Here is a 27940-nt window from a genome sequence, read left to right as displayed (position 1 = left end):
ATTTAGTTTGAAATTTTTATGGAAAGGCAAGGAATTAGACTAGCACAAACAATTTAAAAAATGGGGGAGAACTGACACTATTGTCTTACATATGATATTGGCAAAATGATGGACCCACAATTTAGTAGAAGCAAAGAGAAAACCTTTTTTTAAAAAAACTGACCCTTTATTATATATAGACATATATAGCATGTAATCTTTTATTGGCTAGTCAATCCTTTATTGGTTATTAATGTGATCAAGTAATTGATCCAAAAATGGTTAACTATTTTTTTACAAAGGTAGAATGGTACTTCAAAAGAGAAATGATAGTCTTCTCAACAAATGGTGCAAGAACAATTTGGACAGGCATATTAAAAATGATTCAGAATGTGTCATAAGTTTAAAAAATGCAAAACCATAAAACTTTTCTTTTGGGTCTTTTTAAGACAGGGTCTTGCTATGTAGTTCAGGCTGGAACTTGAACTCACTTGAACTCACTATGTACCTTGAACTCATTATGTAGCTCAAACTCACTGTGATCGTCCTGCCTCAGCCTCCTGAGTGCTGAGATTACAGGTGTGCAATATCATGCACAGCTATAAAACCATAAAACTTTAAAGAAAAAATTCCCTGTAAACTTATAAAAAATACAATTCTTTTGTGTGATCCCCAAATGTTTAATCCATAGAAGAAAACTAAACTGTTAAAAACTTGTTTGTGAAAGGCATTGTTAAAGAAGAGATGCTACAAAGTAGGAGAAAATACAAAGTAGGAGAAAATACTTACAAATTGTATGTTTGACATAGGACTTGATCTAAAACACGAAAATTCTTTAAGAAATACACTAAATTTTAAAATGGAAAAATATTGAAATTATGAAAAGATGTTCAGCATAGTATTAGTGAAATGCATATTATGTCACAATGAAATACTATCCACCTTTTAGAATATGTTTTTTGAAAATACGTCTTGGTGGTGTGAAATGGTTCAGCCACTTTCAAAAACAATTTGGCGTTCTTAAAAAGTTAAACATGCAAGTCACACTCCTAGTTGTTTACCCAAGAAAAGGAAGTCTGACATTCTCCAGAGCCTCTGCACAAATACTTAGAACTGTTGGTTCATGATCACAAACATGAGACAACTCAGATGTTCTCAAGGTGATAGGTGGATGCGATACAGACAGTAGACTACTGCTTAGAAATACAAAGAAATGAAGTACAGTATTGATATGCTCAACAGCGCATGTCAGCCTCTGCCATTATAAAAGGTGAAAGAAGCCAAATTAAAAAAGCATCTGATTTAATCTTAGTAACATTCTGGAAATGGCAAAATGATAGCACCAGAGAGCATATCAGTGGTTGCCTGAGGTTTGGATGGGGTAGTTTTTTGTTTTGTTTTGTTTTGTTTTTTGGTGTGGGGGTTTCCGGTACTGAGAATTGAACTCACAAACTTGCGCTTGCCAGGCAGGCACTGTGCCGCTGAGCTAAATCCCCAGCCCCTGGATGGGGTAGTTTTGACTTCAGAAGGCTCCCATGAGGGAATGTTTTGGTGATCATTTAGTTGTTCTGTGTCTTGATTGTGGTAGTAGGTAAACAATGCATTTTTGAGAATTTAAGAACAATACAACAAAAACTGTGTATTTTGTGTAAACTTACAGTATTAGGAAGTCAGGGTCTTTATATTAATATTAAAATACTCTGGGATTGTTAAGGGGAGGAAATTAAATGCAAGTTATCATTAAATGTGAACTTTAAAATATATTTTTTCCATTTTTAGAAAAGTATATTACAGAGCAATGCTAGTATGCACAAGGCCTAACAGTTTGATCCCCAAAACTTCAAATAAAACAGCAAAACTATTATGGAATAATTCATATATATAACCATTTGATGTCTCATAATTTGTGAAACGTTTGCTTACACATTAACACTTTTGACGTATTTGATCAGTTCATTGACTTCTTCAGTTTTTACAGCTATTCTTGACTTGAGATTTTTATTTCTGTATATTTTTTGTTTCCTTACATTGCATTTCACCTTAAGTAAGGATTAATAAACAATACCCATGTGGATAAATAATTTATAAAAATTTTCCAACAATTTTTGTATTTTAATTTTGTGTTCTGTAGTATTTATAGTTACTGTAGCATGTTTATGCCTCAATAATGATAATATTATTGGCAGTACTACTAGTACGTACATAACTAAAGTGATATGTAATACTTGCTTTAAGACCACTTTCCTGGTGGATAACAAAAAGGTCTTTGGAACTCATCTCATGCAAGACATGGTTAAAGATGCCCTTCGGTCTTTTGTCAGTCCTCCGGTGCTTTCCCCCAAGTAAGTATATGAGACACTTTAGAGTGTATGTGTTCTTGTAAAACTTGAGCTTCTCTCCACTCCCTTCTGTACAGCCAAAGTATAAAAATTGTTTAGGATAAGATAAAGTCTCAGTATTAAAAGTAACATAATCATGTTAAAATTAATTCATCTCTGCCACATATTATTTAGATTTAAATTAAGGTTTTTATAAGGTTGACGTTAGATTTAAAAAAAAAAAATTCAGTACTTTGTTGTGGACCTTTACAAAGCACTGTGTTAGGCAGTTTAGGGAATAAACCTTATAAAAAATAAGGTCTCTTCTCAATGACTTGAGTCTAGATAAACTTTTTAAATGCAAATAATTGATCTTTAAACTATGCTGTGGTAGAGTCACTGCCCTAAAATCATGTCATAGGAGTCTGAACGGGATGGCATGCAGAGGCTGTCACAGTGGCAGTCGCAGTCCCCATTTCATCCACAGTAAAAGCTATGATCCATATGACGGAGCCCAGAGTGCTCAGGTCTGCATGCCTACCCCATTCCTGCTCTGCCTTTCCTCCTCTTCCTTCCTGTTCTCACCCTCTTCTCCTTTGCAGCAGGTATGCAGGCCTCTTCCCTGTTTTGGGAACGTAACAGGCTCACTCTCTTGCCCCGGAGTCTTTACACAGGATGGAAGACAGGGAGCATTTTCCCCAAAAGTCCCAGTGGCTGATGTCCTTGTCACATTTAAGTCTGTTTCGTGTTACTTCAGAGAGCTACCCTGGCCACCTGAGTTGAAAACTGCAGTCTGTGCTTTCACCCCAGTTCTCTTTTCCATAACAAATTTTCTTTTTTACATATTGTATAGTGTACTTTGTATATTTGTCTTCTCTTTTCCTCTCTCCCCATCCCCGCAATTAGAATATAAACTCCATGAACCTAGGTAGGGTTGGCTGTTGTATCACAGTAGCGAAATACTCTAACTGGTATGTATTGATGCTCCAGTGTGTAGTGTGTCACAAAAAAAGCACATAGTGAATAATTCTTGAGCAAATGAATGGGGATGGGTAGTCAGTTTAGGATGAGACTTGGGTGAGTCTTGAATGCTTCGGTACGGTTTGGAGTTTATTTGATTGTCAATGAGAACTACGCAAGATGTTAGTAAGAAATTAGCATGATTGGTTTTTAATGGGAAGGAGTGACTGCATATAAAGTAGATAGCTTGATTTGTTTATATAGGTGAGAGATGATGAAGGATTAACCTCTGGGAATATAAAGAAGAGGACAGATGTGAAAATTATTTCAGAGATCAGATTAATAGAAAGTAACATGATTCATTGGGGAAAGGAGGTAACTAAGGTCTTTCAAAAGGCCAATTTTTTGTTTTCATTTTTATTTTTTACACAGGGTCTTGCTGTGTAGTTCAGGCTGGCTTTGAACTCACTGTGTAGCCCACGCTGGCCTCAAATTCCTGGAGGTCCTCCTGCCTCAGCTGCCCAAGTGCTGGGATTATAGGTGTGCACCACTCTCCCCAGCTATTGTTATTTTTTACATCTTTCTTTGGAAGTTTTTTTTATATTGAGATATTTAAGGATGTTCATTTTTTTTCTCGTTTAGCTTTATGCTTAGATTTCAGTAGAAAGGGATCTTTATATTGCTTTCTAAAGATATCTCTTTCTCTGCCTGCCTGCCTCCCTTCCTCTTTCGTTCTGTTCTCTGTTTTTTCTCCTCTTCCCTTTCCTCTCCTTTCTTCCTCTCTTCCTTCATTCCTTCCTTCCTTTCTCTTTCTTTTTCTTTCAATCCAAAGATCATCTGTTAAAATTTCAAGTAAAGATAGGATAATTTTTTGTTACTTATTTCTGATTTTACTCAGTTATGGTGAATCTTGCATAGGAAGTCCGCTGTGTAATATTTATTGTGTTGTTAACTGTATGATCAATTTGGAACTCAGTAAGGTATTAACTCTTCATATCATATCATTTTATTACTAACTTAACTGTTGCCTCACCTTCATGGTTTGTTTTTCCTTTTTTAAAAACATTTGGTATTCTGGGTCTTCTGGATCCCTTGTGAAACTCTTTAACAGTCATCTCCTTGTTTTTGCTGTGTTGTGAGAGTATTCTTTTTCTTGAAGCTTAAAGTGAACATCTTTCATCTACTAAATTCTTAAAGTTTGAAAATAATTACTTTTAGATCCAGAAAACCTTTTTCTAAAAAGTGGTATATTTTAGTCTGTATAAATAATATTTTTGTACTTTGATGTTACAGATTTAAAAGCTCTTCCAGCAATTTTTATCTCACCAACCTCTTGTAGCAGGGTTTCTGCTTTTATATTCCTTCTGGCTTGCTGGGTATCCTACTTATTTTCCATTCCATGACTGGCTCTGTTTATCTTTGTGGTTCTTGCCAAAACGGTAAGCATTTTGAGTAGCAAGTTATCAACCCCTGTTGAGGCACTAGAAGGAAGTCTCTTTGGCTTTTTAAAAAAAATCCTTGAGCACCTGTAATCCCAGCACCTGGGAGGCAGAGGCAGGAGGATCTCCACAAGTTTGAGGCCAGCTTGGACTACATAGTGAGCTCAAGGCCAGTCTGAACTGCGTAGTGAGACCCTGTCTCAAAAAAAAAAAACCACCCAGAAAAGAAACAAAAAAATCCTAGTGATCTCCACAGATACTTTAAAAAAAAAGAACAACAAACGATATTTGGCCTCTACAGCTCCTCTGGGGTAGGAAACAGGTATTTAGGAAGAAATGCTCAGGAAGCGATTGACAAGAAGTGGTACATGCCTGTGACCCCACTTATTTGGAAAGCTGAGGCAAAAGGATCATATACCAAAGTTTGAGGACAGCCTGGACAACTTGAGGAGACCCCTGTCTTGAAGTAAAAATTTTTAAAAGGGGTATGACTATAGATTAGTGGTAGATCACTTGGCTAGTGTGCAAGAGGCTATGACTTTGATCCCTAGCACTGAGGGGAAGTGCTGTTGACTTGAATAAGGAACCTGGCAAGGAGACCAGTTTGTAAGGACAGAAGATGCACAGTGAGAGGAGTGTACTGGGGTAGGATAGCCAGTGGCTGTAAATGGGGACACTTTTTTGAGAGGATTCTCTGTAGTATTTCCTTTGCTGTTATTCTCAGGAGCACTGTCCATGAGGTAATCAGTTGTGTAAAAATTCATGACACTGGAGGAGAGTTTGGAAAGGTGAGGGCTTTAGGATTTCCTTTTCTCTTGCTTGTGTGGTCTTACTAGAACCAATCTGGATTGTCCAAGTATAAACCAAAGGGATGACAATAATCACCCATTTAACAGATGCAAACAGCACAGCAGTAGTGAAATACTTCTCAATCTGATGCTATCATTCTTCAGCTTAGTAATGTGTTTGGTTCCATTTTCTCCATTTCCCATCTTCTCTTCTAATGGCATCTACAGTAATCCCTGCTGCTTTTGTCTAGGCCGGATCCTTTGACTTTAATGAAGTGACTGTTGTCTTACAGGTGCTGCCTATATAATAATCACCAGGCTAAGGACTGTATTGACTCTTTTGTTACTCACTGTGTTCGGGTAAGAACTGTAATTTGGAATGTTGTGATAGACACTTTAAAGAATTATGGTGGGTAATTCCTTCAGTGTCATTAATTTATGCTTTTTCATCAACTATTCCCATAGAAGAAATGAAAAGCTTGTGTCTCATAGTGCTTTAGTGGATGGCTTTATACCCCGCAGCCTTCCTGGCAACTTGTTAGATAAGAGAGGTTGCCTTGGATGACTTACGGGGAGGTGTGTGGGGGTGTTTACCATTATCTGGTAAAGCAGCCGTTGTTTCCTTGGTTCCTTTTTTTTCTTAAATGGACATAAGAATTTACTTTTATTGACCTTATAGAGAATATTTATAACATTTCTATATGCTTATCTTAGTATTACTTTAATAATCAAAATTACATGAAAGTGCTATCATTAATTATATAAGCATTTATCTTAGAGAACTCAGGCAGGCAGTTCCTTAAAGCCTAAGGCTGTTCACTGAATACATGTAAGAAAGTATAGTGTGGCCAAAAGACAATCAGAAGACCTGGGGCCCGGGATATATAGCTCAGTGGCCCAGCGCCTGCCTGGCAAGTGCAGGGTCCTGAGTTTTGATTTCCAGCACCAAAAAAAACACCTGATTTATTCTTTCTTCTTCTCTTTTCTTTATTCAGTTTTAATTATTGTAACTACTTCAAGCTGGGCTGGGTTCAAATGTGCTATTTTCCTTCCTCAGCTCCCAGAGTGCTGGGATTAGAGGCAGGTTCCCCCACACTCAGACACTTTACACCAGGCATACTGCTTTACACACTGCTCACTCTCCAGGGTGAGATGCTATACAAGCTAAGGACCCCTTACCTGAAATGCCTAGAACAAAAAGTATTTCAGATTTTAGAGTTCTCTAATAAATTCTGTGGGTTAAGCATCCTTTATCCAAAAACTCAAAATCCAAAATCTGAAATTTTTTGAGTATCATACTAGCATGCAATAAGTGTGGGATTTTCGAGCATTTTGAATTTTGAGTTTTCTGAAAAGTTAGATGCTAAACCTGTATTTCTCTGCATTTTTAGGATAGTTTTTGACAAAATGAGGTAATATCTGTCAGTGTACACAAATAGAAAACAATATTATACTCCAAAGATGTTATTCACACTTCTTAAATCAGAACATCCTGCCATTCATATCTATTGTCTAATTAATGAAATATTACAGTATTTTGTGATATGTATGTAATACTATATGCAGGAGAATAGTAATAGCTGGACCTTAGTCATAGTCAAGGTTTAGAGGTCTTAGCCATTACTCAAGCCAAATAACAATTGGGCATTCTGGAATATTTAAAGTGGCACAGAAACATCAGCCTTGAATGTTAATTTTTAGCTTAAAACAGACAGAAAAGAAATTGTCTCCTTAAAAATTATAGGAATATAACTAAAGATCGAAGGAAGATATGTTTGCTGTGTGAAAACAAGTTTAACAAGTAGCCACCTTTTTCTAGTTAATAAATGCTGGTGTTGAGTTCCTTAAAAACTGACATTTGTGTTAAAAAAAAAACCTGCATAGGCATGATTCTTACATATGCAGCATCTTTTCCATTAAGCCCGATTTTGAGAACTTGGAATGTTGTCCTTTAAGGCAATTTTCACGCTGATAGTGATCAAATTGTATATGTATTCCAGCCATTTTGTAGTCTTATTCAGATCCATGGACATAACAGGGCTCGGCAGAGAGATAAACTTGGGCATATTCTGGAAGAGTTTGCTACTTTGCAGGATGAGGTAAGAGCCAAGTTCCTTTTTTTAAAAAAAACAAGTCACTTTGTCTAGATTTTTAAAAACAATTCTTTGGAACTGTATGTTAAATATTTAATTTTTCATTATAATGAGTTTGCTCTTCACTTAAAATTTAATGGTTTCACATACCAAAGGAGAATTTATGAGAAAAACAAGAATAATCCAAATGGATAAATATGTTCAGTAATTTTTTGATAATCAGGATAAAATATGAAATGTGTTTAGAACTATAAAGCAAATTTACATTGTAATAAAAAATATTCATTTTAAAGTTAATTTGTGAGTGGCACCTGCAATATTAAATGATATAACTAAAGATCTTCAGTTAATTATTTATATATTTTTACTTAAAATAGATGTCTTTTTTCCTATAAGGAGTGTTTAGAAAGTCATTAACTATTACTAACTTTGTATGCCAACCTAATAAAATACATTTGAAAGTATGATTCCTTTAGGGGTGAGATTTGAATCTCCTGCCCTTTTTGTGGTGGTGGTGGTGGTGGTACTAGGGGTTGAGTGGTACTAGGTGGTACTAGTGGTACTAGGGGTTGAGCTATATCCCAGTCCTTTTTTATTTTTTGTTTAGAGAGAGAGTCTCACTGAGTTGCACAGTTGCCCTGGCAGCACTTGAATTTATGATAATCTTCCCTCAGTCTCCCAGTGTGCTGGGATTATAGGTGCTGAGTTCCCACCAACTTTTCTGTTCATATTTTAAAATTCTCCATTACCTAAAAGGAAGTCAATGTTAAATTTTATTTTGATAGGCAGAGAAGGTTGATGCAGCGCTTCACACTATGCTGTTGAAACAAGAACCCCAAAGGCAACATTTGGCCTGTTTAGGGACATGGGTCCTTTATCATAACCTTCGAATCATGATACAGTATCTGCTAAGTGGCTTTGAGTTGGAGCTCTACAGCATGCATGAGTACTACTACATATACTGGTAAGAGAACAATTTTAGTTAAAATTGGTGGCCCATGAAGTGGATCAGATCTGAGATAGTATCTAGGAAATAAACTAATTCCAGGGTGCTTTTTCATTTAGTATAATTTAGCTTTGAGAAAATAACTTGAAAATTAAAGCTAGGTCAACTTGAACATCTTTTCTTCCATAACATTGTACACGTTTTCCCAGCCATTCAAATATCTATGTAAAAACAACAAGTAAAAGTGGCTCCAGAAATAAGGATTAATTGGAACTGTTTAATCTGTTTCTTTTTTTTTTGTTTTTTTTTTTTCCGGTACTGGGAATTGAACTCATGACCTTGTGCTTGCCAGGCAGGCGCTATGCCACTGAGCTAAATCCCCAGCCCCTCTTTTATCTGTTTCTGTGGAGAGAAATTAATACATTTTACGAGCTAGACATGGTGGTGTTAGCTTGTATCCAAGCTACTTGAAAGACTGAGGTGGGCAGGCTTATGTTTTAGGCCAGCCTGGGCAGTGCAGAAAACAAGATCAAAAAGTAACACGTTTTGCTCTGAGTTCAGTGGTATTAGGGAGTAGCTGTATGTACATGACAGACTGGAAGTTCAGATTGGAGCCAGATCTTCCTTCTCCTCAGAGAAGGTCACAGCCAGGGTAGTCACTGGGAAAACTGTGGCCCTGAGGCTTTGCTTCCATACTTTGGGAGTCAGTGAAAGGTGCTCTTCAGCAGAATGGTTCTTCCCTTGCACCAGTAAACAAGATAGAAAAACCTAGGAACAGGGTGTTAGGGACTATCTTAGCCAAGGAAAAGTTGTCAAAATAAAGAAAAATAGGCATTAATGAATTCAGGTCTCTTGAATCTTTCTTAAAGTGGCAAGGTATGGAAATAATTTTAAACTAGTAATGACCTATGTTTCCCATCACAAACACTTAAATTTGGTATAGAGTTTAATACAGTTTGCCATTTAAACTCATTTAAATTTAACTTAAAATACGTACTCTCTGGAGTCATTACTCAGGAAAAAAAGTAATTCTCTGTTGACATTTTTATCATGAGCTTTTTAACAGATAACTCAGGAAAATTTATATTTGAGCAGTGACTACTGTAATATGAGAATATCTATGGAGTATTTTTCAGCATTTATAAAGATAATACCAAATGGCTATTACTGAGTGGTGGTTATATAACTACAGAAGATACGTTTTGTTATTAGCCTGTAGTATATATTCCTGTTGGTTTCTTTTTTAATGAAACATGCTAGAATTCTCTGTGACTAATTGCAAGCTTTTTCTCTCCACTTCTCAAATCAAAATAAAATTTTCATGCATTGCTCTCTGCAAATAATTAGGATCTTAATTCAGCAAATGAATATCTATTACAGATATACCTACATACCTGAGCAGTTTCATTTCTTGTTAATGAAAGAAATTTTAATTCTTCCCTATAAATATTCTTGTGGCTGTCATATTCTGAATTGTTTTTTGGTTTTAAAATTACAGATTGGACACATACATTTTCCCAAAATAATCTTTTGGGTTTTTTATTTGTTTTTGGTACCAAGAATCAAACTCAGGACCTTGTGCTTGCCAGGCAGGCGCTGTGCCACTGAGCTACATCTCTGGCCCCCCCGTCTTGTTTTTTTGTGTGGGGTCCTTAAACATTAACATGCATGGTAATCATTTGCTAGGCTCAATCCCCATAGTCCCTGGGTCAGGAGGGTGGCACCTAGCCATTGCCTTTTCTAACTAGTTGGCAGGGGATACTGCCGCTAGCCCAGAGATGACATTTGAGAACTGGTGATAGAGTATCAGCCTTCTAACTCTCCTGAGATAGGACTGTGTCGTTGAGAAACACTTGATTGAAGCTCATTGCAGTACCTGGTGTTTGAGAGGAAAGACCTGAATCCTCTCAGCTAAGCTTTCATGCATTTGTGTTTAAAAGTGAGAATATGTGAAGACAGAAGGCACTATTATTTCCTAATAGAAATCTTCCCTCAAGTTAAGATACAGGTTATAGAGCCTCAGATTTTATAGTGTGGTGGGGGAAGAGTTCATTTGTATCTTGTGAAAGAATATTATAATAACTGCTTTTCCTAAATTCAGAAGTTATTTTCTATCCATATGAAGTTATATACTTTCCTTTGATCAGATAAAAATATATTTCCCATTTTGCTTTACCTGCAAGGAATCACAATGCTTGGTTTGGCATAAGTTCAGTCTAAGTACTATATGTTTTTTGCATAGTTTTTGTTTTGCTTTAAAAAATACTGTTTGACAATGTATTTTAATATTACAATCTATTTTATTTTACATCTTTCTGGAAAATTCGGGAATTGGGCATTATATGTTCAAACTTAATCATAAAACCTCTTACAGATCTTTTTATTTAGTGTAAGTAATGGTCCTTAGTTTTATTACTTACATTACAAAAGATACATATATTGGTACCTTAGATTTGAACTACTTTTCTGGTTTAGTAGAATATGTTGATTAGTTTAAATTATTTGATAGAATATTTCTTTACATATTATTTACTGAATAAACAAGTAAATTATGAGCCTGAATGTTCTTAATTTTTTGGAATGGTTTTATATAATGCTATAATTTTTTGTCATTTTCTAAATTTATTTGTTGTACTTATATTTTACATATATTTTTTACTTATATTGTGATTAACTGGCAAAGAAAATATTGACCAAAGTGAAATATGATGTTACTAAAAAACAATTTAATGGGCATTTGTTAGACTCCCATGTATATAACTATCAAGTCATGGAAAGTTGTAAAATGTAGAAAGGGAAAGGAAGTCACCTTTAATGCTTCAATTCTTACAAGAGCTAATCTGATACCAAATTGAAAAATCTTTTTTAAGTGTGAAGGGGGCACTTCGCTGGCTTGAGGCCCTGGCTTCAGTTCTCACTGTGAAACGAAACTGAAGAAAATACTATTATTACTAACACATGTGTTGATAGAGCTGTGTTACTTAGCTCTGTTAACCAACATTTTACATCCTTTCAGGTATCTTTCTGAATTCCTTTATGCATGGTTGATGTCCACACTGAGTCGTGCTGATGGCTCTCAAATGGCAGAGGAAAGGATAATGGAAGAGCAGCAGAAAGGCCGGAGCAGTAAAAAAACAAAGAAAAAAAAGAAAGGTGCTGTGGACTGTTTTTAAACTTAAGAAATAATGCTGGAGTATATTTTACTTTCAACCAGCAAATTTGTAGAGAGCTCCTTGTGAGTTGTAATGGATGAATTAGTCATTATATTGTAGTTTTCATCCATCATCCTTTCAGAAATTAGAAGGTAGAAATTGAGTCCAGGGTTAGTTATAGAAGTGCTTTTGGTTCCTTTCTTTGCTATTTTGTGTATCAGAGGATCTTAGATCAAGAATTAGCCACATGAAACAAGGCAGGCTAGGGAACAAAATAGTAGGAGTCCATGGTCAGAACTGGAGGCTCAGCAGGCTCTTGCCCTGGTCTGGAGCCATGCTGTTCCACTGGGTGCAGGATGGTGATGCACTGAGCTCCTTGACCCTGTGAGGAGGGAAAAGTATCTGCTCCCTTACAGGCATTATAGATCCTGCTACACTGTGTGCTGTTTTTTTTTTAAGAGAAATAGGTTGGTTAGGTCAGTGATTAACTATTCATTGCTTGGGTCTCTGGTAAATTCAGAAAAGTTTAAAATTCGTATTTCAGTTTTAGAGTAATATTTTGAGAACACAGTCATTTAGCTTTTTCAGTGTATTTTGGTCACAAGATAAAATTTAGTGTAGGGGCAAACTAAAGTTCACAGTTAGTAAACAAGCTGGGAGATTTAAAATTTTTCTCCTGTGGTAATTCAAGAGTCAGGGGGAAGAGTAAAGAGGATTTTCTCTTGATTACAGTTCGCCCGTTGAGCCGGGAGATCACAATGAGTCAAGCATACCAGAACATGTGTGCTGGAATGTTTAAAGTAAGTCATTAAAAACTTAGTTTACTTTAAATGAACCCCTTTCATGATTCTTTCCGGGTTATTTCATCTTTACTTCTCACATTACTTAAAGGTTACTTTTTTTTCAAGTCTAGGTATTTTCAACAAGCATTTGAACCTTTGCCATGTGTCAGATACTGTGTCCATTTGTCCTTGTTTCACACAGGCCTAATAAATGCCAAACAGGCATTTGACAAATGTTGACAGACATGTGGCACAGGTCATAAAAGAAGACCTTGTTTCTGACTAATGACCAGGAAAAGTTTCATGGAAGGGAGGACTTCAGGGTTTTTAGCAGTATATGAGGAAGCGGGTGGGCTGCACTTCGAGTGTTGTAAGCAAAAGCAGGCATTTGCAGCAGGTACTGACTGAGGACTAACTGAAGTAGTACTGGACAGTCCAAGAAATGAGTTGAGATAGTTTACATTAAGATACATAAAGCGAAAGGATTTGAAAAACAAGACCTGTTTGAATATGCTAGTCACTTCCTCAGAAGATACTGTTAAGTGTGGCATGGAAGAAAAACGTGCACATCCTATAATATACTTGGGGAAAACAGTAATACATTGAATGCTGGAGCTTGAAATTTTTTTTGCATAAAGCGTAGCACATAAAAGTAGTGTTTCTCATTTCTGATTACCAAGCCATAAATTGTTTTTAACTATACATACGCAGCTGGGTTTTAGTGTTCTGTTCTCTATTAATGATGATGATCATGTTTTCAGGTTGTTTTTCTCTTTTTTAATTTATTTCCTTTTTCTTTAGACCATGGTAGCATTTGACATGGATGGCAAAGTACGCAAACCCAAGTTTGAGCTCGATAGTGAACAAGTTCGATACGAGCACAGATTTGCTCCCTTCAACAGTGTGATGACCCCGCCACCAGTGCACTATCTACAGTTCAAGGTGAACCTGCGCACTGAGGTCATTGTATGATCTTTAGTCTTACACCTTCTTAGAAATGTGCTGTTTGTACCTAGTCATCTTGTTAAAATACGTAGTCAAAATGACTGGGACAGGTGATAAAAATAGCAACTTTAAATAGTGTGAATCTGTTTTTTTTTTGATGGATGTACTAGTCGCACTAACAGTTACTTAAATAATGCAATTATGAGGCGGTATATAAGTATTGAGAATTGAATATTACATAGGGAAAAATAGGAATATAGGCTGAATGTTTGCCTATCTTTATATGAATGGATAGTGTAGATTTCTATAACAATATAAGTATTTTAGAGTTTTTTCCAATTAACATATTTTGAATAATGTTCTTTTTTTAGGAAATGTCGGACCTCAATAAATACAGTCCACCTCCTCAGTCTCCAGAACTGTATGTGGCAGCTAGTAAGCATTTTCAGCAGGCAAAAATGATATTGGAAAATATCCCCAACCCAGACCATGAGGTAAGACTGGATTCATTATATTATAATGGGGGGGGTAGGAAATAGATATCTTACTACTAGACAAAAGCCAATTATCATAACTCTATAGTGTTAGTAAGCAGAGCCTGACATGTTTTTGCCAAGGATCTCAAGTAGTTTTGCCAGTCTGATCTTAAGTATTAATTTTGAAAAATAATATGACCAGTTATCACAGCAACATTTTCCACTTGACTATTTATGGCTATTGCTTTTAAAGATTTTGAGATACACAAATAAATCTTGAAAATAGCTTTTGATATTTTAATAATTTGCCATGTCCCTAAGATTATTTACTGAGATAGATGCAGTCTTTTTTACTGAGATAGATGCACCTACAAATTCTTATTTGTACTATCTGGCAAGCGCAAGGTCGTGAGTTCGACGTCCTGCTACCAAAAAAAAAAGAATTGCCTATATTTGGGGAGTATGTGTTGATACCACTTCTGTGAAGGGGTACTGTACCAGTATCTGTTAAAAACCACAGGTGCTTAGACTCAGCAATGCTGCTGCTTTGGCTGTATCCTCCGGTCCATATTCATGTACAGGAAATGAGGGAAAGTGTGAATACATATATAGTCACTACAGCAGGATTTCTCGTGGCAAAAAATGCGAGAAATGTCAGTGTTCATCTGCAGGGGTCTTCTGAGTGGACTGATGTGTCCTTCAGTGGGATGCTATACAGTCTTTAGGATGAGGAAGATCTTTATGTACCATAGTGGAATGCTTTTCAGGACTTTAAAAGTTTAGAAAGAGGGTACCATACAGTGTGTTTAGTGTACTGCTAAAGTGTTTGCTTCTTGGGAATACAGCTGGGTGTCTTGGAGAGAGGAGTGAGGCTTTTTTTAAAAACATATATTCCACCTATTAAATGAAGTGGTAGTATAAATCTGAGGGAAGTCCCCATAATAAATGACACGTTTCATTTATTACTGAGCACCTACTGTATGTCCAGCAGAAAATAAACAGTGAAATCCTAACCCTTGGAGGGATAAGGAAGGGATGTGGGGCTACAGACATTAAACAAGTAAATTATATATTAGAAAGACATAATGATACAAAGAAAAGTCAAACTGTTGGAAATAGGAAATGGCTACTGGAAGCAGGAAGTAGGATTTCTTTTGTTGTGTTTTTTAATGGTGGTGCTGGGGATGAAAGCCATGGCTTTGCACATGGTATGCAAGTGCTGTACCACTGGCTAAATCCCAAGGCAGTTTTAAAAACAGTGGCCTCTGAGAGAATCCTAGAAGGCAAAGAAGCAAACCTTCCAAAAGAAAAATACGAGGCAGGAGTGTCCCTAAAGCATTTGAAGAACTGCTGACTGGAGCGGGGAAACAAGCAGATGCACTCTAGGAGGGTTTAAGCAGAGGAGATTTTAAGAATCACTCTTGCCCTGTGCTGAAAATAGATTGTAGTAGGATAAAAGGTGGAGTCCAGAGAGTCAGTCCTGGAGTAGACCATGGCAGTGATCCCAGGAGAGAGCTGTGGCAGTGGGGGGATCCAAAGTGATTGCTCTGTTTTAAGATCCAGTCTTTGAGGCTGTTGGAGGATTAGATGTGGGATGTTAGTGGAAGAGAGGAGTCAAGGAGGACTTGAGGGTTTTTGGCATACGCTGCTGGATGGATTGATTCATATAGGCAAGGCTCTCAGTGGAGCCAGAGCAGGGGGCCAGGCAGATTTAGATGAGGTAAATTTGAGGCGCCCATTAGTCGTGCAAATGGAGTGTTACATAGGCAGCTGGGCATCTACCTGGAGTTGAGAAGGAACTGGTCCCGCACTTGTCTTTCCAGAGGTCAGTAAGAGGGCAGCAACGGGGACTTCTGGACTGCTGTCTGAGAGGGATCCAGCATTCCATTCCATTGCTGCTCCTCTGTCTATGGAAACCTTTTAGATCAGTGGTAGTCAAAAGTCACCGTAATCAAATACCTGTAGGCATGGTTTCAAGTTCCTACTGCAGTCATACATCACTTAAGGACAAGGTTGTGTTGAGAAAGGCATTGTAGGCAAAGCAGCTGTTATATGAACATCATACCACACTTATACAAGCTACAACAGCTCCAGCTGCTGTCCCTTGGGACCATGGTCATGTTGCACATGTTTCTGTGGTTGATCAAAACATCAGTATACAACACAGTGTTCACAGCAGTGCTCTGTGGGTTAGAGTTGTCTCCATTTTTATGCATAAAGACATGGAGGAGCAGAAAGGTTAGAGAACTTCGGCAGGTTCTTCGGCAAAGCTCTGGTCTGAAAACACAGCCTAATCCCAGTGGCTGTGCTCTGAGCACTGCCTTCTGCTGCCTTCTCAGGAGGCAACAGCTAATGCTGTTGTTCCCAGGAGAGCAAGACACAGGAGCCCTTTCCCGCCACAGCTGGCTAAATGGAGTTCTTTGTTAGAAGGTGCTTATTACTTTAAATTGCCTGTATTAAATTCAGCACTTCTAGTATGCCAAGTTCTCATTTGTATCTGTAATATAAAGAAAATTTGGCTATGAGTTTCCTGTTACTATAATTTAATGTTTGTGTTTTAGGTCAATAGAATTTTAAAGGTTGCCAAACCCAATTTTGTGGTTATGAAGTTATTGGCAGGAGGACACAAAAAGGAGTCCAAGGTAAGTACACTGTTGGGAAATTAAAGTTTTTTATTTTTTTCAATGAGATGCATAATTATTACAGAAAAAGTTAAAACACCGAACAAAAGTCATCCTAAAGATTTAATAGCATTTTGCCATGAGACATGTATTTGGTTATTTAACATTTCTACCTGCCCTAATTCGGTAAGAAAAATAAAATGTGCAAAAACAAATTAATGGGACTTTGAGGTTTTTAAGTATCACCTAACTTTCGGAAACTGAATCTCTCAAGAATTAAAGCCTTCTCTTTTAGTTTTTCGTTGGTCACGTTGTGTCATCAGGTAAGGGCAGCTTGTTAGGTAGCGAGCAGGTCCTGCCTTGTGGAGGAGGCCAGCCAGGAGACACTTTCCCATTATGTCCAACCCTGTTGTTCACTCCGATTGTTTCTCTATTGTCTGTCTGGCTTCTCTCCTGCCCTCTTTTACTGAGTCTCATTTTATCATCTGACTCAGAAACTAAAAAATTTGCTGTTCCCTGACTTAACTTGAGCTTCTTTCTATAATGTAAGTCTATTTTCCTTTGTTATCTGTTCTCTGGAGGTAGAAAACAGGCAGTCCGTGTATTTTCTGATGACCCTCATAAGCCCAGAAATAAGTTGGTCACTTTTTTCCTCCAGGTTAGTTCCTTTTTCTTGTCATTGTCATTTCTTGTTTTTCTTTGGTTTTTTTGGTTGTTTGGTTTTTTGAGTCAGGGTCTCACTATGCAATCCAGGCTGGCCTTGAACTCACTATGTGGCCTAGACTGGCCTCGAACTCATGGTGATCCTCCTGCCTCAGCCTCCCACATGCTGGGGTTAAAGGCATGTGCCACCACACCTGGCTAAATCAACTTTTAAATCTCTTTTGTGCTGTCCCCTTTCTAAAAACACAAAAAACTTTTAAAATAGTGCTTTTTGTTGATTGCATGATTACTTGTAGATACTTTAATTGATTTTCTAATTTTCTTTACAGGTTCCTCCTGAATTTGATTTCTCTATTCACAAATACTTTCCTGTTGTGAAACTTGTTTGAGAGAGACTGAAACCATGACCACAAAAAGGTAGAATCTGCTTTCAGATTCTGCTCTTCGAGGATATATCCATCAGTCTCACCATATAACGTGAAGTGAAATGGATTTCTTGGATGACAACCCATTGTAAAGAATACTTTTAGTTTGACAGCCTTACATGACATGAATGAAAACTGCTGTTTTAAAGTGGTTTATTATGTTCCATGGATGAAACTGGTCTACATGGTTTTATTACAGATTTAATCATAAATCATTTTTTATGAATGAGTGAAAATAGTGTTTGTAAAGGCTAATAAATTTCTTGACAAAAAACGTACTACTGGAGATAAAAGACAGTACCATGTGAAACATACCTAGAGCTGAAGGTGTTTGCTCTTCACCGTTTTAGCAGTTCAAAATTATCCAGAAGGTTTTTCAGATCATGAGGTTTGTTAAACCCTTATATGAGATTTTCTGGTGAGACACATTTAAAAGCATTTGGGGGCTCTCTGACTCGAAAAGGAGATGAACAGGTTTTTTTAAATCCTTTGTTACTTTTGGCACATTTTAGAGTGAACATTATGTCTTGGTGACAATGAAAAGGTAGGGAAGGCCTTGCCTTAAATGGGATACGTTCTTTTTTCCTTCCTCTTCACTTTAATCCATGAAACATATTCAGGTAGGGTCTGCTAGTGTCACTACTTCAGCCCACCTGTGCCTGTGAGTGCTTGGTGCCAGAAGCCCTGCCCTGTCCATCCTTTGTTCTCCCTGTTCCTTTGCTGGGAGTTTGTGTGGCAGCTGTCCAGACTTCCTATTCTGTCCCCTGTAGGGAACAGTACTATATGAGCGAGGTACTCACTGTATAGTGACAGTACTATATGAGCTTAAGCTGGCTTTTGTAGTGTGGCCTGAAATTAGTGAGTTTTTATGATAAGAGTTCTGCGCTTTTAAGTATCTCAACTCTGATTTGCCACCATTTTGTTTTGATTCTAAGAGACCCAACCTATGTATGCTAAGCAAGTGTTCTACCACTGAGCTGTATCCTTAGCTCTTTGACCTCTTTCTTGAAAATGTGGTATTTAGACCTTTTTCTGAAAATAACTCTGAAGCAGCTAACCTGACTGTGCCTGCCGCTCCAATAAAAAAGACAGTAAGGTAAGTATATTCCTGACCTTGCTCTCCAGTGAACGTAGTCTAGCTTCTTTTCCAAGAGTGGTAACACTTGCCTTAACCAGGACCAGCCCATAGGCAGCCTGAGATTTCAGAAGTCTAGAGAAAAATGGCCTGTACAACAGAAACTTTTGAACTAGGAAGAAGAAATAAAGCTTATACTTCTTGAGAAAGGAAATAGCACAGTTTGTGGTTGGTGCTTTATCAATGTAGAAAACAAAAAATGGCAAAGGAATGATAGGCAGTAGAAGAAACAAAAGAAAAAGCAAAAGAGGATAGTACAAAGAACATGACATTTTGCAAATAACCAAAAAGGCCCTGAGGCAAGTTAGGAAGCTGAGAAATTATTCTTCCATCCTAGGGGCCAAGATGTGAAATACAGAATACATAGCCTTTAAAGCAGAAAATCAAACAACAAAACCACCTATATGTATCAGTGCAGTTGCTCTGGCACTTCGTACTACAATGTCTGATTGGGTCATCTACTGCAAATGAACATTACTGAGCAATAGCTCAGTAATCAAGAATATGTGTATTTTTTGAAGTGGGTCTTCTTAAAGTGTGCTGTTGACTCACTACCCGCTAAAAAGCAGATTTATTAGTGTATGTTACTCATAGAATCATGTGCTTTCTTTTAAGTAGCCAGGTTTTCAAGTATTGTTTCTTATAGTAGACTTACAGTCAGAAAAATACAGTGATACAACCTCAGTTGTCAAACAGCTCCTGCTTGAACTTTCCACTACTCCTAACAGCAAAGTTTGAAGAAAACCCAACCTGAAAAACCTTGTATAGCTGAGAATGAGTCACACATCCTTTCTTGCCATGGATACAGATGGGTGACACTTATGTCTAAGCACTGTTCTTACCCAGACAACAGATAGTGCTTGTGTTAGTACTTTAAAATATTTGTCATTGTGCACTTTTTTGTGCTTTATTTGCACAAAATATGATAACTAACCATGCCTGCAAAGAAAATTACTGATACCAGCAGTAAAGTTAAAAGGAAAACAGTGAGGAACCATGATAGAGAAAGAAACCAAGGGACTAGGGATGTAGCTTAGCAGCACAGCCCCTGCCTGGCAAGCACAAGGTCCTGAGTTCAATTTCTGGTACCAAAAAAAAGAGAAATCATTGAGAAATTTGTTACAGTCCTGCAAAAATGAATTTATGCATATAATTTTGGGGCCTCAGAACCAGTTACTTGGTTTTCCATTATTAAGGGAAAAATACGTTCAATTTTCGAACTTTTCAATGTTTGGACATGAATTTTTAACCAATTGAGTTCAACAACGAAGGTGTCACTGTAGTTGCATCTTTAGAATATGTTAAAACATGTACCATCTAAGATACTGAAGACAAAAACAAAAAAGGAAGATACTGTTCCCCCAAGCTTATAATCGCATGAAGAATGCAGAAAAACAAGTACATAGTTAAAATGCAACAGTGTATGCTGGTTGCTGCAGTCTAGATCAGTGGCAGCGAACTATGGCATCGGGGTTACTGTGTTTTTAAGACATGTTAATGTACGAGTTGTTCTTTCTAAAGTAAAACCTCAGTGTTCAGGTTTGACTGAAGAGTCAGCACTTTGTGATATGCAGTAAGTGGGTTTGGGTTGCAGTTTGGGTACTCATCTCTAAAAGGTTAACCATCACTGGTCTAGATCTTGAATGTTCCCTAAGTCCTTGTGTTTAAAGGCTTTGTCACCAGCTGGAGGTGCTGCTGGGAGGCAGCAAGTCCTAGTGAGAAGAAGCGGGTCACTGCAGGGGTGTGTTCTTGGGGCATGCCACCCTCACCCTTCTCTAGTTGCTTTGCTTTCTGGCTGCCATAAGGCAGACAGACCTCCTGCACCTCACTCCTGCGGTGATGTACTCTGCTGCTGCAAATCCAAAACAACAGGGCCAGCTAACTATGTACTGTACTTGAAGAAATCGCCAAAATTAACCTTTATTCTTTTTAAGTTGATTATCTCTCAGGTATTTCATTGCAGTAACAGAAAGCTAAGGCATGCGTGTAGGAGAATGACTTCATATTGAACTGTACAGAGAAAGTCATGGTCTTGCCTGAGTCCCGAAGGTTCAAGAGGTGTTAGCTGTTCAAGGCATTCTAGACAGGGAAATAGGATGTGCACAGACCTGCAGGCAAGAAGCCAGGCTAAAGAATCTGGACTTTATTTAGCTACCACTGAAGTCTTAAGTGCAGAGAACTGATGGGATCAACCTGCTTGCCTGAGATTGGTTCCGGACAGGGCAGGGCTGGAGGCAGGGACACGAGTGAAAATTTTCTTAGCGAGTCATGGTGGAGAGAGCAGAGAAATGGATGGACTCAAATGCTTTAGTACAGCTAACAGGAAGTGGTTAATGAGCAAGTCTGTTTGTTGTGTGGGAACTGGATGATTCAGTTTTTTTGGCCTTGGCAAATGAGGTTCCCTTTGCATATGTAGGGCACAAGGATCATTTAGACTGAGCTGCCTCTGGGACATCTTGGTGAAGATAGAGACTAGTTCTGTTGGGAGCCAAGAAATGAAGTCCAAGGTGGAAATGAATAGAGGACTAAGTAGTCTTATACATGGAAATTAAGGCTTTGTGTGGGGGTTGCAGTGGCACGGAAATGGTGCCAAAGGCCTGATGGTGACAAGAATATAAACAGTGGGCCAGGGGAGGGGGAGGCCACAGAGGTGACAGGGACAGGCTGCCACTGTTTAAGTTTCTCCGTCAGTTCACTCTTTTTTGCTTTCGCATAACAGTTTTCTGGCCAGCCACGATATCAATACTGATCAAAGCACCCTCTTTGAAATATTTGGAAGAGGCATTTGCCTGCCTTCTTCCTCTCCTGACTATGTTTCTGGTCCCTGGAAAAGCCTCCTGCAGGAACCCTGGAGGTAAATAAGCAGAATACACAGCCACACGGGCCAGTAACAGAATGGCCAAAATGGGCCCACTGCACTGGGCATGTAAAGGTAGCTGGTGACAGCATGGAGAGCTGTTTCTTGAAGACGTGGGACAGAGGCTGGACAGTCACATGAAGCAGTGGAGCGAAGCAGTGGAGATAGTAAAAGAATTCATACTTGAGTGTCAGAGGAGCTGGCAAACCCGATCCCTCCAGTTAGACCTGATCTACCAAGAGCACCTGGTACAGCTCCCTCTACCTTCTCAAGCTGTAGCTGCGTTGCCTCTTCCTGGCTCCCAAGCCTCTTGTGGCCACTTTGTTGGCATCCTTCAAGTCTCAGCTGAAGTGCCACATCCCAGGAAGGACCCTTCCTCTCTTGGTAAGGGCCATGCCTCCTAGAAGTACCCAGAACCATCTTATCTTCTGAACTGTAGTGTAATCTTCAGAAAAGGGACTTCATCATGCTAAGACTTGATCCAGCATGACTCCAGGGCTTTAACAGAGAAGCTAAAATAGTGTCCTTAGGAGCTTGGGAATCTAGGAGAGGAGTGATCCCTGGTAAGAACAAGATATCTGGAGGGGTCTGGCAAAGTAGAATCTGAAAAGCGGTCAGTGTGTCTGACACTTGCAGTAGGTGTCTAAACTCAAGTTGGTGTATCAGATTTAAGAGTTAAGTGAGAACTAGTTCTAACCAGAACTGGTGTGTTCGTTACACTGTAGGGTTCTTACTGTAGTCCGCTGCACTGTCTTCCACTTAGTTACTAATGCAGCCATTCTCTGAGCTAGAAGCAGTACCTGCACTTGTTTAAAGTTCAGACATTATAGTTAACATTCTAGGAAAGTGTGGTGCTTTCGTTTACTCACAGACATGTCTTCTGTTGACTTTTGGAATAACTTAAATGAGCCCCTCTCACATAATCAGAGCAAGGAGATTGTTAGAAGAGGATTCTTTACAGGAGGAAATGTGGCTATAGACTGGGTTAACAGGACTAATCTTTCAAGTGATATTCATGTTAAGTTGGTAAAGCAGCAGTTTCAGAGAATGGGTTGTAATGCACCAGTGAACTTTTTCTGGTTGGGGAGGTAGCTCAGTAGTGAAGTGTTTCTGTAGCGCGTACAAAGCCTTGAGTTGGATACATGCGCACGCGCACACACACACACACACACACACACAGGGAAGTAACTGTTTCCTCTCTGAAAGAGGCAAACATGATCCATCACCCTGGAGGTCCCACTACTGTCACCTCACTCGCATCTTTGAGAGACAAGCAAAGGTCAAGCTTCCACCACAACTTTCCCCAAGGCTCCAGTATACTCCTTAAAGGCTAAGTGGTAGCAGCCTGGCTAACCTTTAATTATACTGACATCTATCTTATCCCAAAAAAGATTTAATCTTTTAAATCTCCACAATTAAATCTTTAATCTCCACAATTTTTATCCACAACTCACAGGGTACAAAGGGAAAACAGCTAAAAACAATGAAAGCCGTTAAAAAGGTTTAAAAGTTGAACCAACAGAGTACTTTATTTCTTGGCAACTTTACACACATTAAACATGAGGTGAATACTTCAACTGAGAAAGCAAGAACATTCATGTCAGCCCTAAGACTGAGACACAAAGGAAGAGTGAAAAAGAACTTGGACAAAAGTCTACTTCCATACTTCCATACTTGCTTCAGTTGCCTTTTCAGGGTGGACAAGCTAAATCTTAGACTGGATAAAGAAACAAACACTCACTCTGGAGACGGTCACATGAACATATACACACACAGGCCTGCCTTGGTGAACTGCAGCCCTGCAGCTAGGTGCTCCTGAATTTCTGGGCCCCGTTATCCCTTGTGGAAAAGAGGGCACTAACCAAATGGCCCCTGCATTACATCCTGTGCCTCCTCCGGCTTGCCCCGAAGCACTTCCCGGAAGGTTGTCAGTGTGACTCACAAGCAGTAAGAGCCTATTTACCATCAATGTTAAGAATCAAGTCAAACCTAATTGTCATTATCACTGGGTTTTGATCAAACCATCATTTTAAAAATTAACAACCTTCAATTTTTAAAATCAGTTGCACGAGTCATTTATCAGAGCTAAGTGTATAAGGATAAACATAGCATTTCTCTTGCCTTTCTAAATATCCTCATTTTGTAACATATATCCTTCAGCATCAAGCAGCTTTGTTCTTTTACTCTGACAATAAAAGGGGTGCAGACCTATCGTCAGTGCTGACTCAGTGTCTGTCCTGCTATGGGTATACTAGGGCCAGCTGGTGTGGCCTCCATTTACAGAAGTCTAATTCAGTCATTGTTCTTGGTAATGTACATGTTCTTAGAGAAGATTTTGCTTTGCCCACACATGTTAAAAAGTAAGCAAAGTAAGGACAGACCACAAACATCCAAATTATAAATCAGTAGTGTTTTATACATTAAGAATGACGAGCCTCACTATACAAGTAGTCTTTAAAACTCTGACCCAAGCAGCTCTGTATTCAGGCTTGTTTAAACTGCTGCTAATGGTGTGTGCGTTAACAGCACTTTAGGCTGGGATGGTCCGAATCAGGAGTGCACAGGAGCATTAGCCAGTCACTCGGAACAGGAGTGGCAGATGGGCTGGCACCAGCAGCAGGCCACAGCATGTGGAGAGGACCCAGGCAGGTTAGGGTGCTGCACAGCCCACCGCCTTCCTGTCAGATGGGCCTACAGCTTTTTATTTTTTTAAACACAGATTCCAGAATAAAGAAGCTCTACTGCTGTCACATTAGGAGGAGAACATGTTCTCTATTTGTGACCTTCTCATGAAATACCTATTAGCCAAAAAGGTTTGAAAAACTCTGACATCCTATTACAGACAAAAAGTACCCCCAAAATCTCTCCCAGTTGGTTGAGACAGTCCCAGTTTTCATACATAAAGTACATACTAAACCCATACAATCATCTTTAGATGTACATTTTACTTAGTACATTTCACAGCTTTGGGTACTCAGTCACTCATGAATGGTTTATAGTGATCTGTTCAGTCCTGACACGAAGTAAACAATACCAGTTTGATTCAGAGCGTGTGATTCCGCTTTTCATGCTGATCAAATAAATGTATGATGTCTCTCTTCTCAGCATTAAAAACTAAAAAGGGGGGGAAAAAAAGGCAAATAATGTTCCAGTATTAAATACTTCAAGAAACCAGCCCAGGCAGGTCCTGTTTCTCCTGAGTTTCTGGAAACTCATACAAAGGACTGTATTACCCATAGCAACACAAATTTAGCATTGTATGGCCAACCACATACCACAAAAGAAAGCTCAGACACCTAAGAACTCGGTAATGTTTAAAACCAAGAAGTGAGAGACCATGACCTCGCTGTGCTGCTGTCCTAGTGCATGCTGAGGACATGAGACAATTCAGAAATAAAAGCTGAAACCAACATAACTGTTGCATGGTAAACTGTCATAATTAAACTAATAGTGTCTTGTAATAGTTGGAGTTAATGCCCATTTCATCTTAATTCCCTGAAGCAAGTAAGGTCTTAATATGGTAAAGCTGTTAATTACATTTCCTCATCTTAAAACTATATCTTAAAGGAGCCAACAGAACCTTTGTCTTTACCCTGTCTGCCTCCTCCTTTTGTTTAAAGTTCTGCACAGGTCAGACCCTTGGAAGGGCACCTGAGAGCAGGAGATGAAAGACCAAGGCTTCAGGCCAGGCCTGGTGGTGCACCCCTGTAATCCCAGCACACTGGAGGCTGAGGCCAGAGGATCGCCACAAATTCAAGGTCAGCCTGGACTACACAACGAGACCCTGTGTCAAAAAGCAAAAAAAGGAAAAAAAACACGGAGGCTTCACTGCAAAGCTAAGTGCGTAGTAGGCCACTGGGCTGCATTACAAGATTGGTAAGCCAGGTAAGACAGCAGAGACCATGGAACCAGCTCCTATGTGGGACGAGAAGTGATTGGTGGAGTTGGCAGTGCACAAGGAACAGAAAGAGATGCTTAAACTCCTTGTGTACTGTGTACCTTGAAAAGAATTGCTTGGGTAGTTCATGAATACAATTCAACAACCACTGCATTTCTAGAACATAAGCTACTCCGTGACATCCTAGATAAGCACAAGATGTATTTTCAAGACACTTACATCAGATCCAATGTGATCCCTATAGAAATGACCAAGAGTTGATAGAGTATGAGAGGGAATACAGAACGGCCCCGGGCTGAAGCATGTGAAAGCAGTGCAGCAGTGGTGTGTGCAGTCCCAGACAGACAGATTAGATAGGCACCCACTAAATCTGAATAAAGTCAGTATGTTAGTTACATTAAGATGGTAACATTTGAGGAACCTGGATGAAGGATATATGGAAATTATTTTCATCATTTTCCCAAAAATATAAACTTTGATAAGTTAAATTTAGCAAAATTAACATTAAAACTAATGCATTGCTCATAATAGTAATGAAAGTCATCAGCTCGTGCAGGTAATCATTAAGCATCAAAGCCAGCTTTGACCCTGAGGATGTCTGCTAGAGCCTCAAGATGTTCGATTTCTCCCCTCACAGTTTCCAGAGGGGGGGTTCCCATCTAGGTGGGGAGCAAGCATGCAACAGCCACAGAAAACTGTGAAACCTGTGAGGCAGACGGGCCAGCAAGGAAGCTGTGTGTGCATGAGACTGTTCCCAGCCACTCAACTACAGCTTGGGAAGAATTCACAGGACTGGACCAAGGATGAGCGTTCACTCTAAAAAGGCTATGCATCTGGGGTTTTGTTTCAATGACAAGCTGCCGCCTTGTGGGCTGAACTGTAATCACGTCAGATGCCTGGCACAGATCAAGTTCCAGGGACTAGTGGCTCACAGCTAGAAACCACACAAGGAAACAAGGTATTATTACAAGGAATCCTGCAGGAATGGTAATTACCTCACTTGGTAAAGCAAATGTGGCATATAGCATGGAAGGAAAAGTTTGCAAACTTGGAAGCCTTTGTTTTTGAGGAAATACTCTATCTCAGAAAGGCAAAAATAGAAAATATGGGAAAAGTATCAAAAGAAGAATAAAGTCAGGAGATAATCTTGAGCTCAGGAAGGGATCGAGCCAGACATGGTGGTACCATGCCTATAATCCAATCACTTGGGAGGCTGAGGCAGGAGGATGGCAAGTTTAGATCAGACTGGGTTACACAGCAAGACACAGTCTCAAAACAATAAAAAGGCTGGGGATATGGTTCTGGTAGAGAACCCGAATTCAGTCCTCAGTAGCCCCCGCTCCCAAAAAGGAGGAATCATCATTCAAAGAGCTTCATTCAGCTGAGCTTTTGCAGGGAGGCTAGCTTCACCAGGTAGAGAGGTAGACTAAAAGCAAATTCTCCAGTTGATACCTTGAGTTTCTCGGCCCTCACCTAACCCCACAACTTCGGCTCCCGAAGGCTAAACAAAACACTGTTTCCTTGAAATCACTGCAGTATTACTGCTGTTAACTGACAAAGTGAAAGCCCCTGCTGCCACCACTGACATTACCATTTAGGTTTCTGTCACTCCCAGCAAGGGCTGCCTGCTTATCTGTTTCTGATTCCGCCTCATTTTCATCCAGGTTGTAGTCATCGGCTCCCGTCTTCTGCTGATTTTGTCCTGTAAAATCACACACACCATAAGCTACATCATTTCTTTGTGGATGCTACAAGGGGGGAAGTCAGCACCCAGGTGCTGGGTGTGAACCCATCACCCTGCAGCAGTCAAACTTGGTTACTTCCTGGCAGTGAATGCTGCACTTTGAGGGGTACAGCGTTTGCTTAGCAGGCATGCGGCCCTGGTTCAATCCTCAGCAAACCCTCCCCACCCCCCCACCCCCGAGCCCCACAGAAGGGACCAGGTGCTATGGGCCCTGTCTGTAATCCCGGCACCTTGCGGGGAGGCTGAGCAGGAGAATCATGTGGAACCACAATTCTGTTCAGGATGAGCCCAGGTGACACTGTGGGACCACATCCCTTCCCCAAAAGGCCCCAACCTAGGCTGGAAATGAGGAAACCACCTCCTTAGAATGGCTCTTTGCTCTGACACGAAATGGAGTCGCTACTGTGAGCAAAAGAACAAACCTGTGCTGTTTAAGGAATGGGATTGTTCAATTGCTTTCATCCCTAGAGGAAGAGCACCCAGAAAAGCAGGTCCAGATAAAACACATTCATGAGAGCCATTCTGAGGGCTTAAAATTTTACAGGTGCATTATATACGAAGGTAGGCAAGCTAGGCTTGGCGGTGCATGCCTGTAATCACAGCACTCGGGAGGCTGAAGCAGGAGGATCATGGCGAGTTCGAGACCACCCTGGGCTGCAAAGTGAGCTCAAGGCTAGCCTGAACTGCATGGTGAGACCCTATCTCAAAAAGACAAAAAA

The 27940-nt window shown here is 39.3% G+C and overlaps 2 protein-coding genes across 13 annotated transcripts in view; one reads left to right on the top strand and one right to left on the bottom strand.

Moving 5' to 3' along the window:
• Naa35 (N(alpha)-acetyltransferase 35, NatC auxiliary subunit) overlaps positions 1–17901 on the top strand; it is a 69563-nt gene extending 51662 nt beyond the window's left edge. For 4 of the 5 annotated variants that reach the window (XM_013515950.1, XM_013515951.1, XM_013515952.1 and 1 more), the window contains exons 14-23: positions 2215–2321; positions 5778–5844; positions 7485–7583; positions 8363–8541; positions 11540–11676; positions 12408–12475; positions 13259–13417; positions 13774–13896; positions 16440–16520; positions 17492–17901. In XM_013515950.1, coding sequence (XP_013371404.1) covers positions 2215–2321; positions 5778–5844; positions 7485–7583; positions 8363–8541; positions 11540–11676; positions 12408–12475; positions 13259–13417; positions 13774–13896; positions 16440–16520; positions 17492–17551 — 1080 coding nt within the window. In that variant the 3' untranslated portion in view covers positions 17552–17901. The remainder of the gene's footprint in view (positions 1–2214; positions 2322–5777; positions 5845–7484; positions 7584–8362; positions 8542–11539; positions 11677–12407; positions 12476–13258; positions 13418–13773; positions 13897–16439; positions 16521–17491) is intronic. The other variant, XM_005387923.2, reaches the window with a different exon arrangement.
• Positions 17902–23077: 5176 nt separating this feature from the next.
• Positions 23078–27940, bottom strand: part of Golm1 (golgi membrane protein 1) — a 63158-nt gene continuing 58295 nt past the window's right edge. For all 8 annotated transcript variants that reach the window (XM_013515955.1, XM_013515958.1, XM_013515957.1 and 5 more), the window contains 2 exons: positions 27069–27179; positions 23078–24693 (listed from right to left, as the gene is read on the bottom strand). In XM_013515955.1, coding sequence (XP_013371409.1) covers positions 24623–24693; positions 27069–27179 — 182 coding nt within the window. In that variant the 3' untranslated portion in view covers positions 23078–24622. The remainder of the gene's footprint in view (positions 24694–27068; positions 27180–27940) is intronic.

The sequence above is a fragment of the Chinchilla lanigera genome, unplaced genomic scaffold (genome assembly GCF_000276665.1).
Source record: "Chinchilla lanigera isolate Chin_1 unplaced genomic scaffold, ChiLan1.0 scaffold00031, whole genome shotgun sequence".
Taxonomy (NCBI): domain Eukaryota; kingdom Metazoa; phylum Chordata; class Mammalia; order Rodentia; family Chinchillidae; genus Chinchilla; species Chinchilla lanigera.
This window is presented reverse-complemented; position numbering and strand designations above follow the sequence as displayed.